Source organism: Hyperolius riggenbachi, chromosome 3 (assembly GCF_040937935.1).
Source record: "Hyperolius riggenbachi isolate aHypRig1 chromosome 3, aHypRig1.pri, whole genome shotgun sequence".
Classification (NCBI taxonomy): domain Eukaryota; kingdom Metazoa; phylum Chordata; class Amphibia; order Anura; family Hyperoliidae; genus Hyperolius; species Hyperolius riggenbachi.
The window spans coordinates 450,168,249-450,191,453 of NC_090648.1; the positions used below are offsets into that span (position 1 = coordinate 450,168,249).

General features: G+C 44.0%; 1 protein-coding gene across 5 annotated transcripts in view; it reads right to left on the reverse strand.

Annotated features, from left to right (window-relative positions):
• The window catches only part of LOC137564233 (WAG22 antigen-like), a 115,434-nt gene that overhangs the window by 21,276 nt on the left and 70,953 nt on the right, over window positions 1-23,205 (reverse strand). For all 5 annotated transcript variants that reach the window (XM_068277835.1, XM_068277838.1, XM_068277833.1 and 2 more), the window contains 4 exons: window positions 16,834-16,881; window positions 11,924-11,974; window positions 4,784-4,861; window positions 931-978 (listed from right to left, as the gene is read on the reverse strand). In XM_068277835.1, coding sequence (XP_068133936.1) covers window positions 931-978; window positions 4,784-4,861; window positions 11,924-11,974; window positions 16,834-16,881 — 225 coding nt within the window. The remainder of the gene's footprint in view (window positions 1-930; window positions 979-4,783; window positions 4,862-11,923; window positions 11,975-16,833; window positions 16,882-23,205) is intronic.

Sequence of the window (23,205 nt, forward strand, 5' to 3'; positions counted from 1 at the left end):
ATAATTGTTAATTAAACATTCGAAACACCAAAACACACACATACACACACATATTTACATTTCTATTTTAAAATACCATCTCCCTCTAATGTCTGTATGTGTACAGAGAGGTACTTCTAAATGTAATATACAGTATTGGAAGACCTGTCTCTCTTAGAGTAATACGCTGTTCATCTTGTATTGCTGCTGGGGCAAAACTGTTTATATAGAACTCTGCCACAAACTGTCATTCGAAGGATCAAGCCCCGATCCCTACCGGGGAACAGAGATTAAAGGTGTGTACATAGCTTCAGTTTAAAGAACAACTATCAAAGGAATAGTTTTTCTGTAAACCCCATATTCCTGAAAAAATGTTAGCCAGCAACACTAAAAAGCTTTTCAGACGTCTCTCACCACAGCCAGTATGAAAAAAATGCAGTGTTTACCAGCTGTTTGTAACAATTTTGTATTGGCATTGGGGGGAGGCAGATCTGTACTATGTAGCTAGGTTACACTTCTCCCTGGCTGTAAACTATTTACACTGCTAAGGCACAGAGAGAGACAGAGATAGGATCAGGCACACAGCTGCAGATGATGTTATTTACAAACTATGTGTAGGTATATGTCTGCTTTCTATCATTCTGAACTCATTTTACTCAAAGCATTACTGCTGGTGAGGACTGTCTCTGTATGCTGGATGTGCTGGACACAGTCCTCCATAGTAATCCCCACAGTGAGGACTCTATTCTGTCCTTTTTTTTTTTTTTTTTTTTTTTTTTTTTGTGGCACAAATGAAAAGATGAAAAAAAAATCGCTTGTATTGCTATTTGCTAGTAATTACTGGAAATATATGTGGCATTTAGAATTTTAGCTAACTTTGATAGTTGTCCTTTAATTTCTTCAACTTGCTACAAATGTGATTCAAATCTACAATTGGCATATGTGTCTTACCACTGGTCTACCGGAAGGTGTAGTTAACAATCCAAGGTCAAAAGAAGCCTGCAATATGTATGAAAAGAAGTTCATAATTGTTAATTAAACATTCTAAACACCAAAACACACACATACACACACATATTTACATTTCTATTTTAAAATACCATCTCCCTCTAATGTCTGTATGTGTACAGAGAGGTACTTCTAAATGTAATATACAGTATTGGAAGACCTGTCTCTCTTAGAGTAATACGCTGTTCATCTTGTATTGCTGCTGGGGCAAAACTGTTTAAGGACCACTATCACAAAAATATGTACAGTTTAAAACACATGAGAACACATAAATCAAAAGTACATTTCTGCCAGAGTAAAATGTGCTACAAATAATTTTTCTCCTATGTTGCTGTCACTTACAGTAGGTAGTAAAAATCTGACAGAACTGACAGGTTTTGCACTAGCTCATCTCCTCTTGGGAGATTCTCAGGGTTTTCTTTATTTTCAAAAGCACTTAGCGAACGGCAGTGTGTGAAAACAAGAAGGGGGGTGGTCTGCATCTTTGTATAGTTCTTTTCCAGGGAGTGCTTTTGTAAAGAATAAATTAAATATTCAGAATCCCCCATTAGGAGATGGACTTGTCAAAAACATGACTTTTTGTCACACTTCTACCAACTACTGTAAGAGACATCAACATAGGAGAAAAGTGACAGCAAAACAATTGACAGCGCTCCAAGGCTGCAAATGAAATGAAACCACCGGAGGTGTGCAGATTCCCCCCCCCCCCCCCCCCCCGGGCGAAAATTCACACCTTAAATACAAATCATATGCAAATGATGCACTAATCCCTAATCTAAAAATATGAATGCAAACTGAAGCACATGGATGCAGCTTGCTATAAGTATACTTAGGTTTGTTTTGTACAGTAGGAGAGATTGGCAGCGCTTCCAGACAGAGGCTGCACCCGAATACACTACCTGCATAGTTGTGCAGAGCTCGAAAAACAGGCAAATTACACAGCTTGCATTCAAAACAGGAACAGCAAAGGAGGGTGTTAGCTGCAGCATAAATAATATGTGAACAAATGATTCCCTACTAGACTCTTCCACAGCAATGAAGTGCCCCCACGGAAGAGACCTAACCTCTAGTTAAAACATAATTCTTACCTGGTGCTGCTAGTCATAAAAGGTATATTTTTTTATTTTCAAGAGACAGCAAAAGAGGAGGAGGAGTAATGTATGCCATTTTACTCTGGAAAAAACATATTTCTTATTTGTATGTGTATTTAAATTTTTAGATTTTTTCTTTTTTCTGCAATAGTGGTCCTTTATGGTATTATAGCAATACAGCACTTGAGCAGTGGCAAGAGTTAGTGGAGGATAGAACAGAACGCATCCCACTCTTCCCTTTTAAGAGGAACTTTACTGAATAGAATGTAATGAGTAAAATTACTTATTTTTTACAATATTTATTTTGTAATTTATTCAGTCAGAGTCTGCCCAATATTTCATCACCCTGATTTGCATTATAAAATGTATCTCAGGAGGTGCCATCTTTACTGCTGGCAGGTGCATCACTGCAGAATGTTTGTTTACTGTGTGTTCTGAAGCCAGAATAAATAATGCCCTGAGAGAAGAATTCCACATAGATAAACAGCCTAGTCTAAGCAACACTGGCAGGGCGGAGCTACATACTAATATACAACAATACATAGATATAAGGTGTGTTTCTGATGCTGAAACCAGGATAATTCATGTAAAAATTGGGTATCTTGAATATTTTACTATATTCTACTATATGTCCATCTTTTACATATTACTTTATCAGAAGTGATGGGGAATCTCTCCGATCACAGATAGAACAAAAAATTGATAGACTGTAAGAGTTGGAATCTTTTATAGGTTTTATAGATGCCACTCTCATTTTTTAGGTCCGAATTCCTAACTCCACTACTCTTGACAAGTTGACAACCACATAAACGAAGGTCCTTTTACACAAAGAGGAACTCCAGAGTAACAAACATCCAAACATTCAAACTGTCGCATTGATAATATTAGCGATATATATGTACATATATATATATATATGTACATATATATATATATATATATATATATATATATATATATATATATATATATATATATTATATATATATATATATATATATATATATATATATATATATATATATATATATATATACACAGGATCTTCTCAAAAAATTAGCATATTGTGTTAAGATTCATTATTTTCTGTAATGTACTGATAAACATTAGACTTTCATACATTTTAGATTCAAATACACACAACTGAAGTAGTTCAAGCCTTTTATTGTTTTAATATCGATGATTTTGGCATACAGCTCATGAAAACCCCAAATTCCTATCTCAAAAAATTAGCATATTTCATCCGACCAATAAAAGAAAAGTGTTTTTAAAACAAAAAAAGTCAACCTTCAAATAATTATGTTCAGTTATGCACTCAATACTTGGTCGGGAATCCTTTTGCAGAAATGACTGCTTCAATGCGGCGTGGCATGGAGGCAATCAGCCTGTGGCACTGCTCAGGTGTTATGGAGGCCCAGGATGCTTCGATAGAGGCCTTAAGCTCATCCAGAGTGTTGGGTCTTGCGTCTCTCAACTTTCTCTTCACAATATCCCACAGATTCTTTATGGGGTTCAGGTCAGGAGAGTTGGCAGACCAATTGAGCACAGTAATACCATGGTCAGTAAACCATTTACCAGTGGTTTTGGCACTGTGAGCAGGTGCCAGGTCGTGCTGAAAAATGAAATCTTCATCTCCATAAAGCTTTTCAGCAGATGGGAGCATGAAGTGCTCCAAAATCTCCTGATAGTTAGCTGCATTGACCCTGCCCTTGATAAAACACAGTGGACCAACACCAGCAGCTGACATGGCATCCCAGACCATCACTGACTGTGGGTACTTGACTCTGGACTTCAGGGATTTTGGCATTTCCCTCTCCCCAGTCTTCCTCCAGACTCTGGGCCCTTGATTTCCGAATGACATGCAAAAGTTGCTCTCATCCGAAAAAAGTACTTTGGACCACTGAGCAACAGTCCAGTGCTGCTTCTCTGTGCCCAGGTCAGCCGCTTCTGCCGCTGTTTCTTGTTCAAAAGTGGGTTCATGCTTCCATCTGCTGAGAAGCTTTATGGAGATGAAGATTTCATTTTTCAGCACGACCTGGCACCTGCTCACAGTGCCAAAACCACTGGTAAATGATTTACTGACCATGGTAGTACTGTGCTCAATTGGCCTGCCAACTCTCCTGACCTGAGCCTCATAGAGAATCTGTGGGATATTGTGAAGAGAAAGTTGAGAGACGCAAGACCCAACACTCTGGATGAGCTTAAGGCCGCTATCGGAGCATCCTGGGCCTCCATAACACCAGAGCAGTGCCACAGGCTGATTGCCTCCATGCCACACCGCATTGAAGCAGTCATTTCTGCAAAAGGATTCCCGACCAAGTATTGAGTGCATAACTGAACATAATTATTTGAAGGTTGACTTTTTTTGTTTTAAAAACACTTTTCTTTTATTGGTCGGATGAAATATGCTAATTTTTTGAGATAGCAAATTTGGGTTTTCATGAGCTGTATGCCAAAATCATCAATATTAAAACAATAAAAGGCTTGAACTACTTCAGTTGTGTGTATTGGAATCTAAAAATATGTGAAAGTCTAATGTTTATCAGTACATTACAGAAAATAATGAACTTTATCACAATATGCTAATTTTTTTAGAAGATCCTGTATATATATATATATATATATATATATATATATATATATATATATATTATGCATATATACTGTATATAATGATTTATTATTGTATTTCAAAGTTTCTTTACCAGCACATCAGCCAGCACATCAGTAATGGCCCTAAGCATATATTGCAGAGTTCTATCCTTATCAGCAGCTAGGTCATTCTGTAATAAAAAGAGCAGAAAGGGCACATTTATTATAGCAGCACAGGTACATGACTGGTGGTATTACGCTTGAACTCCTACATCATAATCAAGGATGGCTACTTTATGCATGTGCAGTATCTGTCTCCAGAATCTGAGATAGAAAAGGAACGTTTGTACTAAAGGGTGTAGAGCAGAAAGCTGTATGACATGAAGAAGATTCCAGGATGATCAGTGGAACAATCTACGACTGCTTCAACCTCTTCACATCGGGAAATGGATATAGTTCACCCATGTAGAGACACCAGCTGTATTTTGAATGGTCCCAACAAACCTTGCTTTTTAGCTTGACCGATGGGACTTGCTAAGTTGCTATCAATTTGAAACCGATTCCTGCTGCATCCATCTGCTGTGTATGTTTCATCTCTAATCTGACCTGCACTCAATTTGAAACCGATTCCTGCTGCATCCATCTGCTGTGTATGTTTCATCTCTAATATATTACATGTGGCTCATTTCTGCTGTCCTGCTCTGCTTTTCATATTAGTAGCGCCTAAGTAACATATTTACATTGTAATTTACTACTTGCTATTGAAATTCTGGCTTTTGTTTCACACTGCTGGCCTATCTGTAATTTCAAACAAAGTTGTAACACCTACAAGCTTGTTTGATTTGCAGGAGACTATAGTGGCCCTCCCCCCTGCTTAATTGCAAATCGTCTGCCAGACCATCCTGATTACTCATTTGCTCTGATGCTGTGTGTATATCAGGAGGTCTGGTAGCCGGGCCGGCCGACTTCGGGTCGTCTTCTAAGGGTCGTTTCAAAGGGTGGAAATTAACCAGAATTTACCAGAATTCAACAGCAATTCAGCAGAAATCAGCATTACACCAAAAGTAACTTCCTCAATCTTTTAGCCTCACCTGCATTCCTGATCACTATCCAAACCTCACACACATTGCTTCCTCTCTCCTACTCCATGCATTTTCCACCGTTCTCTACACATCTACCTCTGTCCAAACCACTGCCAGCCTCCTCTCCACACAACGTAATGCACCCCTTCCCCCCAGTCCTTTCTCTGGCTCACCCACACTTCACCCACCATATTATTACCAATCCTTTGCCACCCCTCCACCACTACCACATGCTATTCCTCCACCTGCTTCTCCAGCTGGTCCCAGTGCTTTCTCCCTCCATCCTCAACCCACCCATTCCTAGACCCTCACTGGTCCCCAAACTCCCAGCCAACCCCCTTCCAGCCCCTCCACACTCCTCTTGCATCCGCAGACCACACCATAATAATCTCATTCCCATCCATACAACCCCCAGGCACTCTCTCCCTCTGTTTTGTGGTCTATGGAATGCCAGATCTGTCCGCAACAAGCTCACATCCATCCATGAGCTCTTCCTCTCTAAATCCCTCACCTTCCTCGCCCTCACAGAGACATGGCTCACCCCCTCTGACTGTACCGCAGCCGCTGCTCTCTCCTATGGGGGACTGCATCTCAGTCACACCCCCAGACCTGACAACAGGTCTGGAGGAGGAGTGGGTCTGCTTCTCTCCGCACCATGCACCTTCCGGGTCCTATCACCGCCCCCTTCCCTGCACTTCTCATCCTTCGAGGCCCATGTAATCCGCCTGTACCAACCTCTCCCAGCCATTATTGCGGTCCTATATCACCCCCCATCTGCTCCAACTTCACTCTTCCTGGACAACCTGGCCTCCTGGCTCCCCCACATCCTGTCATCTGACCTCCCCACCATCATACTCGGGGATTTCAACTTACCTATCGATGAGCCTATCTCCACTGCTGCCAAGCAGCTACTCTCCCTCACCAAATCCCTTGGTCTCTCTCAGCACACAAATTCCACCACCCACCGCGCTGGTCATACTCTTGACCTCATATTCTCAAAGTCCACCTCCCTCAGCAACCTGGACATCGCACCTTTCCCTATCTCTGACCATCACCTCCTCACCTTCACTATCTCCCCACCAACAACTTCTCTCCCCACCCCTCAGCCTGGTCGATGGCAGAGAGACCTACGTAATCTCAGCCCAAATGTCCTAGCAAGTCCCCTTCTCTCCCTCTCCTCCCACCTACCCACCCTAACATGCCCCAATGAAGCGGCTGCACAATATAACCTTGCCCTCTCATCTGCTTTAGATCAAGCTGCCCCCTCAATCTTCCGCCCTATCAAGCCCCCCAACCCCCAACCCTGGCACAACACCAACACACACAACACCTCAGGAAAGAAACTCGAGCAGCCGAACGGAAATGGAGGAAATCACATCTCAATGCTGACTTCCTAGATTACAAGGCCAAACTGTTACTCTTCCACACTGCCCTCTCCGAGGCTAAACAAAGGTACTTTGCAGCACTGATTGTAACCCAAGCTTCCAACCCTCGACAGCTTTTTGCTACCTTCAATTCCCTCCTCAACCCCACTCCTCCCCCTCCCAGCTCCTCCCTCTCAGCCAATGACCTTGCCAACCACTTCACCACTAAAATTGCAACAATACGCAATGAAATTTCCCCCCTCCATCCCTCCCTTACCAATGCGTCTCAGGTTGTCCCCTTGCCTTCCCTCCCAGCGGCTCCCTTGTCTCATCCACCCCTCGCCTCTTTTGCTCCTGCCACCATTGATGAAGTCAGCCTGCTGCTAGTGGCTTCCCCCCCCCCCCACATCCTCTCCCTGTGATCCGGTACCCGCGAATACTCTTCGTCCCCACTTCTCTGACCTGGCCCCAGTCCTCACCTCCTTGTTCAATCTCTCCCTTTCCACAGGCATCTTCCCCAAAGCATTCAAACAGGCCACTGTGCTTCCCCTGCTGAAAAAACCCTCACTCGACCCATCCCTACCCTCAAACTACCGCCCAATCTCCCTCCTTCCCTATGCTTCTAAACTCCTCGAACGCCTAGTCCACCAGCGCATTACCCAATACATCAACACCAATGCCCTACTTGACCCCCTACAGTCTGGATTCCGACCTGCGCACTCAACTGAAACAGCCCTCGCCAAGGTGGTCAACGACCTTACCCTTGCCAAGGCCAAAGGCAGTTATTCCATCCTGCTCCTCCTTGACCTCTCTGCAGCATTTGACACTGTTGACCACTCCCTCCTCCTCCAATCACTACAGTCCATGGGCATCCATGGGCTTGCCTTGGCCTGGATCTCCTCCTACCTATCCAATCGCTCCTTCACCACTTCCTTCAATGGCTCCTCCTCAACTCCTGCCCCCCTTTCAGTTGGGGTCCCCCAGGGCTCTGTTCTAGGCCCCCTTCTTTTCTCCATATACACTTCCTCAATTGGCAAGCTTATCTCCTCCCTGGGCTTCAATTACCACCTTTATGCAGATGACACTCAGATTTACCTCCATACCCCCGATCTCTCAGCCACCACCATAAACAAGGTCTCCTCGTGTCTCTCAGCAATTTCCTCCTGGATGTCAGCTAGGTTCCTAAAGCTTAACCTAGACAAAACTGAGCTCCTGATCCTTCCACCCCATGCTGCTGCACCCATCCCAGGTTTCCACCTCACAATCGACAACACAACCATTCTCCCTACCTCCCAGGCCCGCTGCCTGGGTGTCACCTTGGACTCTGACCTCTCCTTCATCCCACACATCCAAAACATCACAAGAGCCTGCAATTTCCACCTCCGTAATATCTCCAAGATCCGCCCATTCTTAACCCCGGACACGACCAAACTGCTCATCCATGCCCTCATCATCTCCCGCCTTGATTACTGTAACTCACTCCTTTCTGGCCTCCCCCTGAAACGCACTGCCCCCCTTCAATCAGTGATGAACGCGGCTGCAAGACTCATCCATTCTTCGCACCGCTCTGCATCCACATCTCCCCTTTGTGAATCCATGCACTGGCTCCCTATCCGTCTCAGGATAAGTTTCAAGATCCTATGCCTGGCGTATAAATCTGTGCACAAAACATGCCCTACCTACATCTCGCAGCTTGTTCACAAGTATACACCAGGTCGCCCCCTCCGTTCCTCCAACGACCTTCGCCTCACCACCCCGCGCATTTCACACTACCATGCCCGCCTGCAGAATTTCTCAAGAGCTGCCCCCACCCTCTGGAATGCCCTTCCACCACCCATCAGACTTGCTCCCTCTTTCAACACATTCAAGCAAGCCCTCAAAACCCACCTCTTTATGATGGCCTACCCACCTCCTACCACACAGTAACTCTCTAAGGAATATTTAACAGCCCCCCCTAGTGTTTCCACCCCTCCCTTTAGATTGTAAGCCTCTGGCAGGGTCCTCCACTCCCTAGTGTAATCTACAGGATCATGTGCTCCTGTCCTATGACAGCCTGTACTTGTATTACTGGGCCTACCTAACCAGCCCATATTGCATGATCATGTATTTTGTACAATTTGTATGTATAACTTTGTTCTATGTGTATAACCCTATGTATGTCATCCTTGTATCAATGTATATATTTATTGTCCAGCGCTGCGTAATATGTTGGCGCTTTATAAATACAATAAATAATAATAATAATAATATCTGTTGCCCAACAAAGTGGCGGCCTCATATGCAGTATGTATAAATAGTTATATCCTAAGCAGAGGATGGTTAGAGTAAGCTGACAGCAGTATTTTTCTAAAAAAGGAACCAATAAACCCATTTTTGGGGGGTCTAATAGTTATTTTCTCATTGCACATTTTTCACCAGGTCTAAAATAATCCTCTAATTTATAGGGTAAGGGTTCTGCTATATATAAAGTCTTCTGTTACATTATTTAGCATAATTGGAATGTAAGAAATACGATGTTACAGTTTACTGGTACTACTGGATCTACATTATTCATATAGATAGGGGTTTTTGTTACACCCCGGTGCCTCCTATGAGCAAATAGGGCAGAATTGTGATACACTTTGGTGGAAAAATGTCCTCACACTGACCCCTATTCAATAAAAAAGACGCTGAATCGAAAAAATAACTTGTGATATAAATTGTATGTGTAGTTGGGATATTGAATAGAACATTAGTAGCAAAGAAAAGAGTCTCTCGGGGAGATACGTAGAGGCCGTACTTCTTTTGCGCAGACTGGCTAAAGTTATGGGACCCGGTACCGAAGAGGGAGAGGACTGAGTACGTCGACGTGGGAGCGATCCGTGCGCATGGGGCTGGAGGAAGCCCCAGGTATGTATAAAACTTTTAGCTTATCTCAGCTCTGGTTTCCTTAAATGCACAGGTGTTGAACTCCAGGCCTGGAGGGCCAGATCCATGCCAGTGTTTAGGATGGACCGAGAGAGAGAGGAATGTGTTCTACCTGCAGGACCACACCTTTCACAATTCAGACCCATCAATTAATTTCAGCCGTGTCAAAAATGTGTGAGGACAGAGAGATCTGCAGCAGCCCATCATATAACTCACTCAGGCTCAGGATTACCGCTCTGAGTTGTGGATTATTATCCCGAGCGTGACTCGGGATTACCGCTAAGGAGGTTAGGAGTAAAAAGGAAAGGCTGAGTTTCAGACCACTTTAAGTTACAGATGTCCTTTAAAAGATGCTTTATTGTTGAGAAATAGAAATATCTCCAGGGAGAAAACTCAGGAATAAATGTAATTGAATAGGGCTCCTTGTTTTTAAAATGCCTCTTTATGCTTCAACGCTGTCCTCCTCCCATTACCACCAAGGGGATTGTGATTCATAAAGACATAGAGGCTCTTGCAGTGTTATTTAAAGTGGTGCTGATAGAGACAAATAGCCACAGTTAAAGCGGACCTGAACTCAGAACTTCCTTTCTGCTTTAAAAGATAAGCAACAACATACTAACTTTTAAAGAAAAATATTTCTTTGTTCTGCTGATACAAATCCTGCAATAAATCTGTAGAATGTCTACTTCCTGCTTTCATGGAAGCAGACATTGGGTTAAGATCCTGTGTTTACAAATTAGCTGCTCTGCTGTGGCAGTCAGATGACACAGCTGGGAGATCAAATTACAACTTGTGATTAGTCACAGATGAGAGGGAATTAGGCTAAACTCGCTAAATACATACAGGGTGCATTTCTCTCTGATTTCCTTCTGTCTAGTGCAAGAGTTCAGGTCCACTTTAAAGAAAAATCTGATCAAACCAGCATCCCAAACATCTGCTGGAGTTTATTCCATGAATAGGAACTGGCCCAAGCTCAACCCAAGCGATACCGACTCACTAATGATGATCAAATGAATGTAAATTATGTTCAAATAAATGTAATTCTGAAAATTATGCAAATAAGCTAAGAAACCATAATATTGTTCTTTGGTCCCAAGAAAGCAACTGCACAATTACCGTATTTTTCAGACTATGAGACACTCCTGACCATAAGGCGCACCTAGGTTTAGAGGACAAAACCAGGGGGAAAAATATATATATACTAAACCTTGTGCATCCATGGTGAAGGGGCATCTTGTGGATTATGCCTCCTTTGTACCTCATCCCCCCTTGTACCTCTTGTGTCCCCCTTGTGTCCTCCTCTGTGCCCCTTTGTGTCCCCCATCCTCCTCTATGCTCCTTTGTGTCCTCCTCTATGCCCCTTTGTGTCCCCCTTGTATCCTCCTCTATGCCCCTTTGTGTCCTCCTCTATGCCCCTTTGTGTCCCCTTTGTGTCCTCCTCTATGCCTCTTTGTGTCCCCCTTGTGTCCCCACTGTGTCCTCTTGTGTCCCCCTCTATCCTCCTTGTGTCTTCCACTATGCGCCTTTGTGTCCCCCGTGTCTTCCATTTGTCCCCATATTCTCCTCTGCATGGGAACAGTACAGGGAGTCCCCGACACTGCGGCGGATTGGAGGTTCGTATTGTCAGGCATTCACAAGTCAGGTACGCCCTGCATTTGGACTATAATACGCAGTGACTTTATTTCCCAACTTTTGGGTAGAAAAATTTAGTCTCACAGCAGAGCTTCGTCATTCAAGTGGAGATGCGTGCACATCGACACGCGCTATCTACTGCAAAACACACCCCCAGGACTGCACGCCAATTGGCATTAGTCATCCCTGGGGCTGCCAATTGGCGTGGAGCGGTCTTTAAGTACAGTAGTTAAAGAAAGTCAAGATAATCAATGGATCAGATACATACAACTGTTGTGTCGCCCCCCAGAAGACTTTCCAGACGTAATCCTGTCACCATCTGTAAAAGAACAGAACTCTTAAAGTGTGTTGTGATAGGGGTTTGTGAGATATGTACTAAAACATTGCTTAGTGATGTTTGTCTTCTTAAAACAGAAGGAAATTGTGATAATTTAGCTTTAAGTGAACATCCGTGGTTACCCACAATGCACCACTACAGAATATGCAAGTTATCTCTTTATGTCCCTGAAGCCAGGCTTGCATATAGAGCTGCTGGTGTCTAGCAAGCCTATAGCTTTACATTTTACAGAACCACACCAACCCCATACGCAGGCAGCCTGTTTCTGACATTTGGTTCTCCTCAGTGCACGGCAGGGATAGATATGGTTCTATAGGATAGGGCTTGGACCAATACAACAGAGTAACCAAGCAGCTCAGGGTGACTCAAAACCACAAGGGAAGTATATACTTTCCTTGTGGTTTTGGGTCACCCCGAGCTGCTTGATTACTCTGGTGTACTAAAAAAATGTTAATCAATATTTTGTTCTTGACAGCACTGCTGAGCTACAGTATAACCTTTCCTTTTGTTTTTTTGTTTATTTTTGGGCGAATTCTTTATAAAAAATATAACAAATTAGGAATAGGGATCGTCAGTGAGGTGCAAATTGTTACGAGTTGATGCAGGATTATGCAAATTATACGTACACATCTTGAAAATGGACCAATCGCATTCCACCGTGGCAGGATTCGATTGGTACATTTTTAAGCTGCACACATAATTTGCATAATCCGGCATCAAATCGGAACGAGTTGTATGTCATTGACCAATCCTAAGTAGTAATGACAAAATGAGAGCACTGCTCAGCACTAATTATGCTTTACACTATTATTCATTTAAAGTGACACCGAAGTGAAAAAAAAACGTATGATATAATGAGTTTTATGTGTAGTACGGATAATTAACCACTTAAGCCCTCAGTCGTTTTCACTTTATGCATCCGAGCAATGTTCAACTCCCATTCATTAGCCTATAACTTTATCACTACTTATCACAATGAACTGGTCTATATCTTGTTTTTTCCGCGACCAATTAGGCTTTCTTTGGGTGGTACATTTTGCTAAAAGCTACCTTACTGTAAATGCATTTTAACAGAAAGAATAAGAAAAAAACTGAAAAAATTCATTATTTCTCAGTTTTCGGCCATTATAGTTTTAAAATAATACATGCCTCCATAATTAAAACCCACGTATTGTATTTGCCCATTTGTCCCGGTTATTTCACCGTTTCAATTATGTCCCTATCACAATTTATGGCGACATTATTTTATTTGGAAATAAAAGAGTATTTTTTCCGTTTTTTTTTCACTATTTACAAGCTTATAAAAAAAATATATATAGAAATATTTCATCTTTACATAGATATTTAAAAAGTTTAGACCCTTAGGTAAATATTTATGTGTTTGTTTGTTTTTTATTGTAATGTTTTTTGTATTTTTTTATTAAACTGTAATGATCCGCTCAGCTGGCTGCACAGGCAGACAGCTGTTTGACCATTCCTTGAGTCTGTGGGATGCAGGTCTCTGGATAATAGACCTGTCTTTGCTTTGCAAGCTTCAGACCTGCTCTGCTGCTGAGGCATTTGCATATACTGATTATGCAAATTGCCAAGTCGCCTCCCTTGAAGACTTGCAGCATAAATACCATGTGATCCCACAATCCTTTGCTGGTCATCATGGTTTGTTACTGTTGAAACAATCCTGGAGTGTCAGCCTTGCTATTGTTTGCTAAAGATTATCTTAGAGTATTCCTGGGGACTGCATTAGGCATCCCTCTAGTACAGTCAGGTTGTATTATTTGTATTGCCTGTTCTGTCTTCTGTTTGTCCTTGCGATTGCACTGTCGCCAGCGGTTGGCAATGGTGAATCGTTTGTTCCAGAACCTAGATCACACTTGCTCTGGCGGAAAGAGCAGTGGATCCTGCTAACTCTGTTTCCCTACTTGGTTCACACTCGCTCTGGCGGAAAGAGCAGTGGATCCTTCCTGTCCTGTCCCTGAACCTAGATCGCACTCGCTCTGGTGGAAGAGCGGTGGATCTTATCTGACCTATTCCTGTTTCTGTTCGTTTGTCTGTCTGGATCGCACTCGCTCTAGCGGTAGCAGCGGTGGTTCCTTTTGAACTCTGTCTGGGAGTGTAGGCCAGAGCTGCGGTTGCTGCTGGCTGCTCCTTCTCTCTGTCTTGTCTGATACAAACGCTTGCTGTAGGCTCGGTGGGGTAACCGTTAAGCAAGCGTTCACGTTCTCTGTTTCGTGTTTGTGTCGCGTTGGTTAGTGAGGGTGGCGTGCTTGTCTCTGTTGCGCTTATCGTGCGGAGACCGTGCCGTAAACGCGTTCGCTGTTGCGAATGAGTGCGGTGTTCGCGTTTAGCTAGCGTTTGTTATTTTCCTTATCTTCTCATTGTTGTTTGCTGTGCTCATTCTCATTGGCAATCGCATCTCTTGCGATTGCGTTTTCACTTGGTTTCCACTGTTGTGTGTTCACCGTCGCAGGTTGGCGACGACATTGGTGGACATAAATACATTCCTTCTCTGTGCTTATTCAGTCTTGTGTCGCTGTTAGCAATAGCCATCTCTTGCGATTGCTTTCCCACCTGATCTTAACGGTTGTGGGTTCATCGTCGCTGGATGGCGACTAGATTGGTGGACACACATACACCCTGTCGCTGTGTGCTCTCTCTTTAAGGGCTATCTTGCCCTGCATTGCTTCTACTCGTACAAACCCTATCTGGCATCTGTGGCTGTGCAGAGGACCTGTTCCTCTGCACTCCACGGCTCCATCTGCCGGCAGGAATTCCCCTCTACAGGTGCATTGCACCTTTTGCTGGGTTCTCTCAGATTATACGCTTGTGGATGATTTCCGCAGTGTCAGCGCGCATCCTGTGCGCTGACTACGGAAAGAATTCCACAATCGTTACATAAACATTTTATGTGGGTATTTTTGGGAGGGTGGGATGTAAATAGTGTTTTATTTGGGGAAATATATGTGCATTTTAATGTTTTTTTACTTTTAGATGTAGTTTTACTTTTTAGCCACAAGATGGCAACCTTGAGTTTGTTTACATGACGTCACACTAAGCGTACAATGTACGCTTGGAGGGACATAGGAGTCAGAAAAAGCGAAGCTTCCGAGAGAAGCTGTCGCTTTTTCTGCGGGGGAGAGGAATCAGTGATCGGGCACCATAGCCCTATTCATTGATTCCTGGGATAACGAATCCATGGCCGGGAGCGCGCGTACATGCGCGCGAACGGCCGCGGGAGCGCGCATGTCATCCTTGAAGTATAACTACGTCAAGGAGGACAAAGTGGTTAATAGAACATTAGTAGCAAAGAATATAAAATATTTTTATTTTCACTTGTATAGCTTTTCTTTTATAACATTGCATCATTCTCTTATATTTGCAATTTGCAAACCACACTCTGTATTTTAAACTATTTAAGAGAGCAGAGCTAATGACCCTTTGAACTTCCCTGTAGTAAAACCTTATCTGAAGCTGTCTGTCACTGTTTCTTTGATGTATAAGTGCTTCAGAATACAGCACTGTAGCCAACCCAAGTTGGGTCGGAGAGCTCAGAGAAGCTCTCTTGCAAAAGATAACAACTGATGTTTCTTAACTCTTCCTGTACTGGAAACAATATGAGACTATTTTTCTAACACTAGCAGAGCATTTCATTTTGTTTAACCTCCTGGGAGTGGGGACCACACATAGCAAATCCTACACCACACTTGTGGCTGCCTAAGCCTGACGCGGCGTAGGATTTACGCCACCTGCTTTTACCGCTAAACAGTATACAATACAATATCCATTTATCATTGTTAAATCTTTCCTCACCCAGATTTCTAGTCTGAAATGTATCACTGGTGGTGACATATTTAGGTCTGCCAGATGATCTGTACAGAATGTCTGTTACTGAGAGTTCTATGCACTGAGGGAGATATTACTTGCTTGGCAATTGGAAACAGCTGTTATTTCCCACAATGCAATGAGGTTCACAGGCAGCAAACTGCCAGGACCCAGGTCATGACATCACACTGTGGGAGGGGCTTCACCACAATATCTGCCACACAGGCCCCGCTGATGACCTATTTGAGAAAAGGTAAATATTTCTCATGGAAAAAGGAATATCAGCTACTAATTGAAATGACGTTTTTGGCTAATTTTACACCAGGACGTTGCGTTAGAGGGGGCGTTAAGGTCGCATAACGTCCCCCTAACGGAACGCCTGGTGGTGCTGGATCTGGCCGTCAGAGTGAGCCGCGTTGTGCAGCTCACTCTGGCGTCAGTGATGCTGTGATGCGCACTCTTGTGCGCATGCGGCATCACGTGGTCCCGCCGGCCAATCGCCGCACAGAGCGGCCGCTCCAGGAAGTAAACACTGCACGTCACAACGTGCAGTGCATATTAATTAGCCATGTGCCTGGCCGCTCTCCGCTCCTCCCCAACGTTACTGAGCATGTGCAAGCAGTCTAACGTGGCTCAGCCGCGTCTAAAGTACTGCATGCAGTACGTTGCCTTGTGACGCAGCGTTACAATGTAACGCAACGTGGGCACTGTGAACAGCCCCATTGATTTTTCATTACTGTGCGGTGGGCTGCGTTACAGGCTGCTCTAACGTGCGCCTGTAACGTCCCACTGTGAAACCAGCCTCAATCCTGGGTTCCTCTTTAAAGTAAAATAAAAGTGGAGTCTTACTGGAGTCATTGATGTGTTGTGCATAATTAAAAGGTTTGTATAAATCCAATATTATTATTATTCATCCACAAAAATAGATCCCATTCTAGTTTTTATACAGATAATCATCTTTAAGCTAAAACACTGGTCAAGGGATATTTTGTATTTTAAAGATAAGAAGAAAAAAAAATTACCTTAAGATCTCTTATAGAATTTACTAATTCGTCTATGTTGCTCGAAGTCTAAAAAAGGAGGGAATATTGTACAAGTCAGTGTTATGGACAGATGATCGTAATCAGCTAATTACGATTATGCAAATGTATGCGTACATTTTTGCGTTTATGCCTATACATAATTACAAATTGTAAATTTAACCACTTAAAGACCAGAGGTTTACACCCTGCTAGTGACCAGGCCATTTTTCACAATTTAGGCCACTGCAGCTTTAAGGCCTCCCTGCAGGGCCGTACAACTCAGCACACAAGTGATCCCCCCCCCCTTTTCTGCCCACCAACAGAGCTTTCTGTTGGTGGGCTGTGATTACTGATCCTGTGTTTATTTATTTTCTTTATAAATATTTGATTGTATTTTTTAAAAATAAATATAGCTTTTTTTTTTTTTTATTTGGAGGGCAGGCCTCCAGGGGGGGGGGGGGGGGGCAAGACAGAGGCGAGAAATGCTCCAGCCTCAGGGCGCAGTGTATCATTCCCCTATCATGTTTGAAGCAGAGAGAAATAAGGAAAGGGGATACATGGCAGTGACTGCAAGCCAGATAACTAGAGATTAAAGGGACACTTAAGCCAGAAAAAAAATGAGTTTGACTCACCTGGGGCTTCTACCAGCCCCCTGCAGCAATCCTGTGCCTTCGCAGCCACTCACTAATCCTCTGGTCCCCCGATGTCAGCTAGTTTCGGTTTTGCCATCAGGCCCGACAGGACTGGCCACGCGTAGCTTTCTCCACATTCCCTACTGTAATTAGCGCTATTGCGGGCCACAACGCGTACAAAAATATGTGTTGCCGCATTTCTATGCATTGGTAATGCGGCAACGCGTATCTTTGTACGCATTGCGGCCCGCAATAGCGCTAATTACAGTCGGGAATGCGGAAAAAGCTACGCGTGGCCAGTCCTATCGGGTCTGACGGCAAAAACAAAACTAGCTGCCAGCGGGGGACCAGAGGATTAGTGAGTGGCTGCAAGGGCACAGGACTGCTGCAGGGGGCTGGTAGAAGCCCCAGGTGAGTAAAACTCCATTTTTTTCTGGCTTAAGTGCCTTTTTAAGTTGTTGGGGGGAAGGGGGGGTGGTTGAGGGCCTTGGGGAGCCTCTTACTCTAATAGCAGTCAGTGTGTGGCAGCTGGGGTGGGAGGGATGGGGGGCGCACTTTGGTGTCTCTGCCTAGGGTGCTGGAGGACTTTGTCCCTGTCTCCCTCTCCCCACCAGCCAATCACCGTGATCGGCTGTCAGAGGCATCAGCCTCTGACAGCTGATCTCTCCTGAGCCTGCCAGGGGGACAGCCGTGTCACACTGTCCCCAGTACACCGCTGCCGTAGATCTCAGCACTGAACAGAGTAAATAGACGAGAAGTTTCGCCATCTAACAGTCTCCTAGCGGGACTGATGACAGAGCGGAGCTCCGTCATTCAAGCGGAGATGCGCATGCATCTGTATGCGCAATCGCCTGCAAAATCACGGCCTAGGACTTCACGCCAATTGGCGTTTAGCGGTCCTGGGGCAGCCGTTGCGACCACGCCAATTGGCATGGAGCGGTCTTTAAAAGGTTAATTGACTTTCTATAAGCATTCGTAATTATGCATGAATTTACGCGCCGACTTTGGCGGTGAATAGGCAGTATATTTGGCAATGACTTTGGCGGTGAATAGCAAGTCCCATACATACTATTGCTATCAAAACTGCTACATATGTTAAGGAGAATAGTGGGTACTAGTCAAAGTAATAATTTTTCAAAAAGACCTTGTAGTTTTTGAGCAAATCGATTTTAAAAATGCAAAGAAAATTTTTTTTTTAAACTCCAAAAAAAAGTCAGTTTAACCACTTGAGGACCACAGTCTTTCTTCCCCCGTAAGGACCAGAACCTTTTTTTTCCATTCAGACCACTGCAGCTTTCACGGTTTAGTGCTCGGTCATACAACCTACCATCTAAATGAATTTTGCCTCCTTTTCTTGTCACTAATACAGCTTTCTTTTGGTGCTATTTGATTGCTGCTGTGATTTTTAGTTTTTATTATATTCATCAAAAAAGACATGAATTTTGTCAAAAAAATGATTTTTTTAACTTTCTGTACTGACATTTTTCAAATAAAGTAAAATTTCTATATACATTTTTGTCCAAATTTATTCTGCTACATGTCTTTGATTAAAAAAACAAAAACATTCAGTGTATATTTATTGGTTTGGGTAAAAGTTATAGCGTTTACAAACTATGGTGCCAAAAGTGAATTTACCATTTTGAAGCATCTCTGACTTTTCTGAACACCTGTCAGGTTTCATGAGGTGCTAAAATTCCAGGATAGTATAAATACCCCCCAAATGACCCCATTTTGGAAAGAAGACATCCCAAAGTATTCACTAAGAGGCATGGTGAGTTCATAGAAGATTTTGTTTTTTGTCACAAGTTAGCGGAAAATGACACTTTGAAACAAAGATAAAACAAAAAAAGTTTCCATTTCTGCTAACTTGTGACAAAAAAAAGAAATCTGCCACAGATTCACCATGCCCTTCTCTGAATACCTTGGGGTGTCTACTTTCCACAATGGGGTCATTTGTGGGGTGTGTTTACTGTCCTGGCATTTTGTGGGGTGCTAAATTGTAAGCACCCCTGTAAAGTATAAAAGTGCTCATAGGACGTTGGGCCCCTTAGCGCACCTAGGCTGCAAAAAGGGGTCACACATGTGGTATCGGTGTATTTTTACACATACCCATGCTGGGTGGGAGAAATATCTCTGTAAATGAGATTTTTTTTGATTTTTTTTTTTTACACACAATTGTCCATTTACAGAGAGATTTTTCCCACCCAGCATGGGCATGTGTAAAAATACACCCCAAAACACGTTATACTACTTCTCCTGAGTACGGCGATACCACATGTGTAACACTTTTTTGTAGCCTAGGTGCGCTAAGGGGCCCAACGTACTATGAGTACCTTTAGGATTTCACAGGTCATTTTGAGGCATTTGGTTTCTAGACTACTCCTCATGCTTTAGGGCCCCTAAAATGCCAGGGCAGTTTAGGAACCCCACAAATCACCCCATTTTAGAAAGAAGACACCCCAAGGTATTCTGTTAGAAGTATGGTGAGTTCATAGAAGATTTTATTTTTTGTCACAAGTTAGCGGAAATAGATTTTTACTGTTTTTTTGTCATTTTCCGCTAACGTGTGACAAAAAAATAGAATCTTCTATGAACTCATCATAAAACTAACAGAATACCTTGGGATGTCTTCTTTCTAAAATGCGGTCACTTGTGGGGTTCCTACACTGCCCTGGCATTTTAGGGGCCATAAACCGTGAGAAGTAGTCTAGAAACCAAATGCCTCAAAATGACCTGTGAATAGGACGTTGGGCCCCTTAGCGCACCTAGGCTGCAAAAAAGTGTCACACATGTGGTATCGCCGTACTCAGGAGAAGTAGTATAATGTGTTTTGGGGTGTATTTTTACACATACCAATTCTGGGTGGGAGAAATATCTCTGTAAATGGACAATAGTGTGTAAAAAAAATCAAAAAAATTGTCATTTACAGAGATATTTCTCCCACCCAGCATGGGTATGTGTAAAAATACACTCCAAAACACATTGTGACACTTTTTTTGCAGCTTAGGTGCGCTAAGGGGCCCAACGTCCTATTCACAGGTCATTTTGAGGCATTTGGTTTTCAAGACTACTAACGGTTTAGGGCCCCTAAAATGCCAGGGCAGTATAGGAACCCCACAAGTGACCCCATTTTAGAAAGATGACACCCCAAGGTATTCCGTTAGGAGTATGGTGAGCTCATAGAAGATTTTATTTTTTGTCACAAGTTAGCGGAAATTGATTTTTATTGGGTTTTTTTCTTCACAAAGTGTCATTTTCCACTAACTTGTGACAAAAAATAAAATCTTCTATGAACTCATCATACACCTAACGGAATACCTTGGGGTGTCTTCTTTCTAAAATGGGGTCACTTGGTGGGGTTCCTATACTGCCCTGACATTTTAGGGGCCCAAAACCGTGAGGAGTAGTCTGGAAACCAAATGCCTCAAAATGCCTGTTCAGGGGTATAAGCATCTGCAAATTTTGATGACAGGTGGTCTATGAAGGGCCGAATTTTGTGGAACCAGTCATAAGCAGGGTGGCCTCTTAGATGACAGGTTGTATTGGCACTGAAGTGCAGGAAGCGCAGGATGTTCTCAAATCGTGACCTGGACATGGCAGCAGAGAACATGGGCATGTGATGTATTGGGTGCATAGACCAATAAGACCGCAATACATTATTTTTGACTAGACCCATGTTAAGGAGAAGGCCCCAAAAAATGTTACTTTGGGAATATTGGAGTGGCTTCCACCGAAAAGGCTGGGCATAGTAGCTTCTTGGATTGGTGGTTGCGTATTGTGTGGCATAACGGTTGGTCTCGCCACAATTGAGTCGTACCAGCAGTGATGATCAGTAAAAAAAAATTCTGTCATTGCGGTGGGGCGGGTGAGGGTTTGGCTGGGTGATCAGAAGCCCGCAGGGGGGCAGATTAGGGCCTGATCTGATGGATAGGAGCGCTAGGGGGTGACAGGTGGTGATTGATGGGTGTCTCAGTGGGTGATTAGAGGGGAGAATAGATGCAATCAATGCACTGGGGAGGTGATCGGAAGGGGGTCTGAGGGGGATCTGAGGGTTTGGCTGAGTGATCAGGAGCCCACACGGGGAAAATTAGGGCCTGATTTGATGGGTAGGTGTGCTAGGGGGTGACAGGAGGTGATTGATGGGTGTCTCAGGGTGTGAATAGAGGGGGGAATAGATACAAGCAATGCGCTGGGGAGGTGATCGGGGGTATCTGAGGGCAATCTGGGGGTGTGGGCCGGTCATTGGGTGCCTGCAAGGGGCAGATGAGTGTCTGATCTGATGGGTATGATGGGTATCAGTGACAGGTGGTGACAGGGGGTGATTGATGTGTGATTGATGGGTGATTTGGTGCCTGCAAGGGGAAGATTAGGGTCTAATCTGATGGGTAGCAGTGACAGGTGGTGACAGGGGGTGACGGGGTGATTGATAGGTGATCAGAAGGTGATTACAAGTGAGAATATATGCAAGCAGTGCACTGGCGAGTTGATCAGAGGGGGTCTTGGGGGCTATTTGAGGGTGTGCCGGGTGATTGGGTGCCCGCAAGGGGCAGATTAGGGTCTGATCTGATGGGTAGCAGTGACAGTTGGTGACAGGGGGTGATTGATGGGTGATTAGTGGGTGTTTAGAGGAGAGAACAGATGTAAACAATGCACTTGGGAGGTGATCTGACAGCGGGTCTGCGGGCGATCTGAGGGTGTGGGTGGGTGATCAGACGCCCGCAAGGGGCAGGTTAGGGTCTGTTCTGATGGGTAGCGGTCACAGGTGGTGACAGGGGGTGATTGATTTGTGATTGACAGGTGATTGACAGGTGATTATAGGGGAGGATAGATGTATATAGTACACAGGGGGTGGGTCTGGGGAGGATCTGAGGGTGTGGGGGGTGATCAGGAGCCCCCAGGGGGGCAGTCAAGGGGTTAAGCTAAAAAATAGCGTTGACAGATACTGACAGGGAGTGATTGATGGGTGATTAGGGGGGTGATTGGGTGCAAACAGGGGTCTGAGGGGGTGGGCAGGGGAGGGTCTGAGGGGTGCTGTGGGCGATCAGAGGGCAGGGGGGGCAGATCAGTGTGTTTGGGTGCAGACTAGAGTGGCTGCAGGCTGCCTTGGTGGTCCTTTGATCACTGGGACCACCAGGGCAGGAGGCAGCCTGTATAATATGCTTTGTATACAATACAAAGCGTATTATACGCTTGTATTGCGGCAGATCAGGGGTTAACAACCCGCCGGCACTTCCGAACGGCCGGCGGGTTGACGTCACGGGTGGGCGGAGCCTATTGCCGGCGGATGCGCGCGCAACGAGCGTGCGATCCCCGGCAGCACAGAGCAGAACGACCCGCCGCCAATCGGCGTATTACAGACATTCTGTGGGCCACTTTGCCGCCGCCCATCGGCTGTGGACGGTTGGCAAGGGGTTAAAAACTATTTTTGTTTGTATATTTAAAATTGATTTTCTCAAAAACTACGAGGTCTTTTTGAAAAATTCTTTTTTTTTTTTTTTTGTGCCCACTATCCTCTTTAACCTATGTAGCAGTTTTGATAGCAATAGCATGTATGGGGCTTTGCTATTGCAAAATCAGCACAAAATTATGCGTAAATTCATGCATAATTACGAATGCTTACAAATGCATACAAAATTAATAACGCTTTTCCCCCAAAAATTCTCATTACTATTACGTTGCGTAAATGCGAATTATGATGCGTAATTACACATAGGCGTAATTTCTGCTTATCCCTATAGAC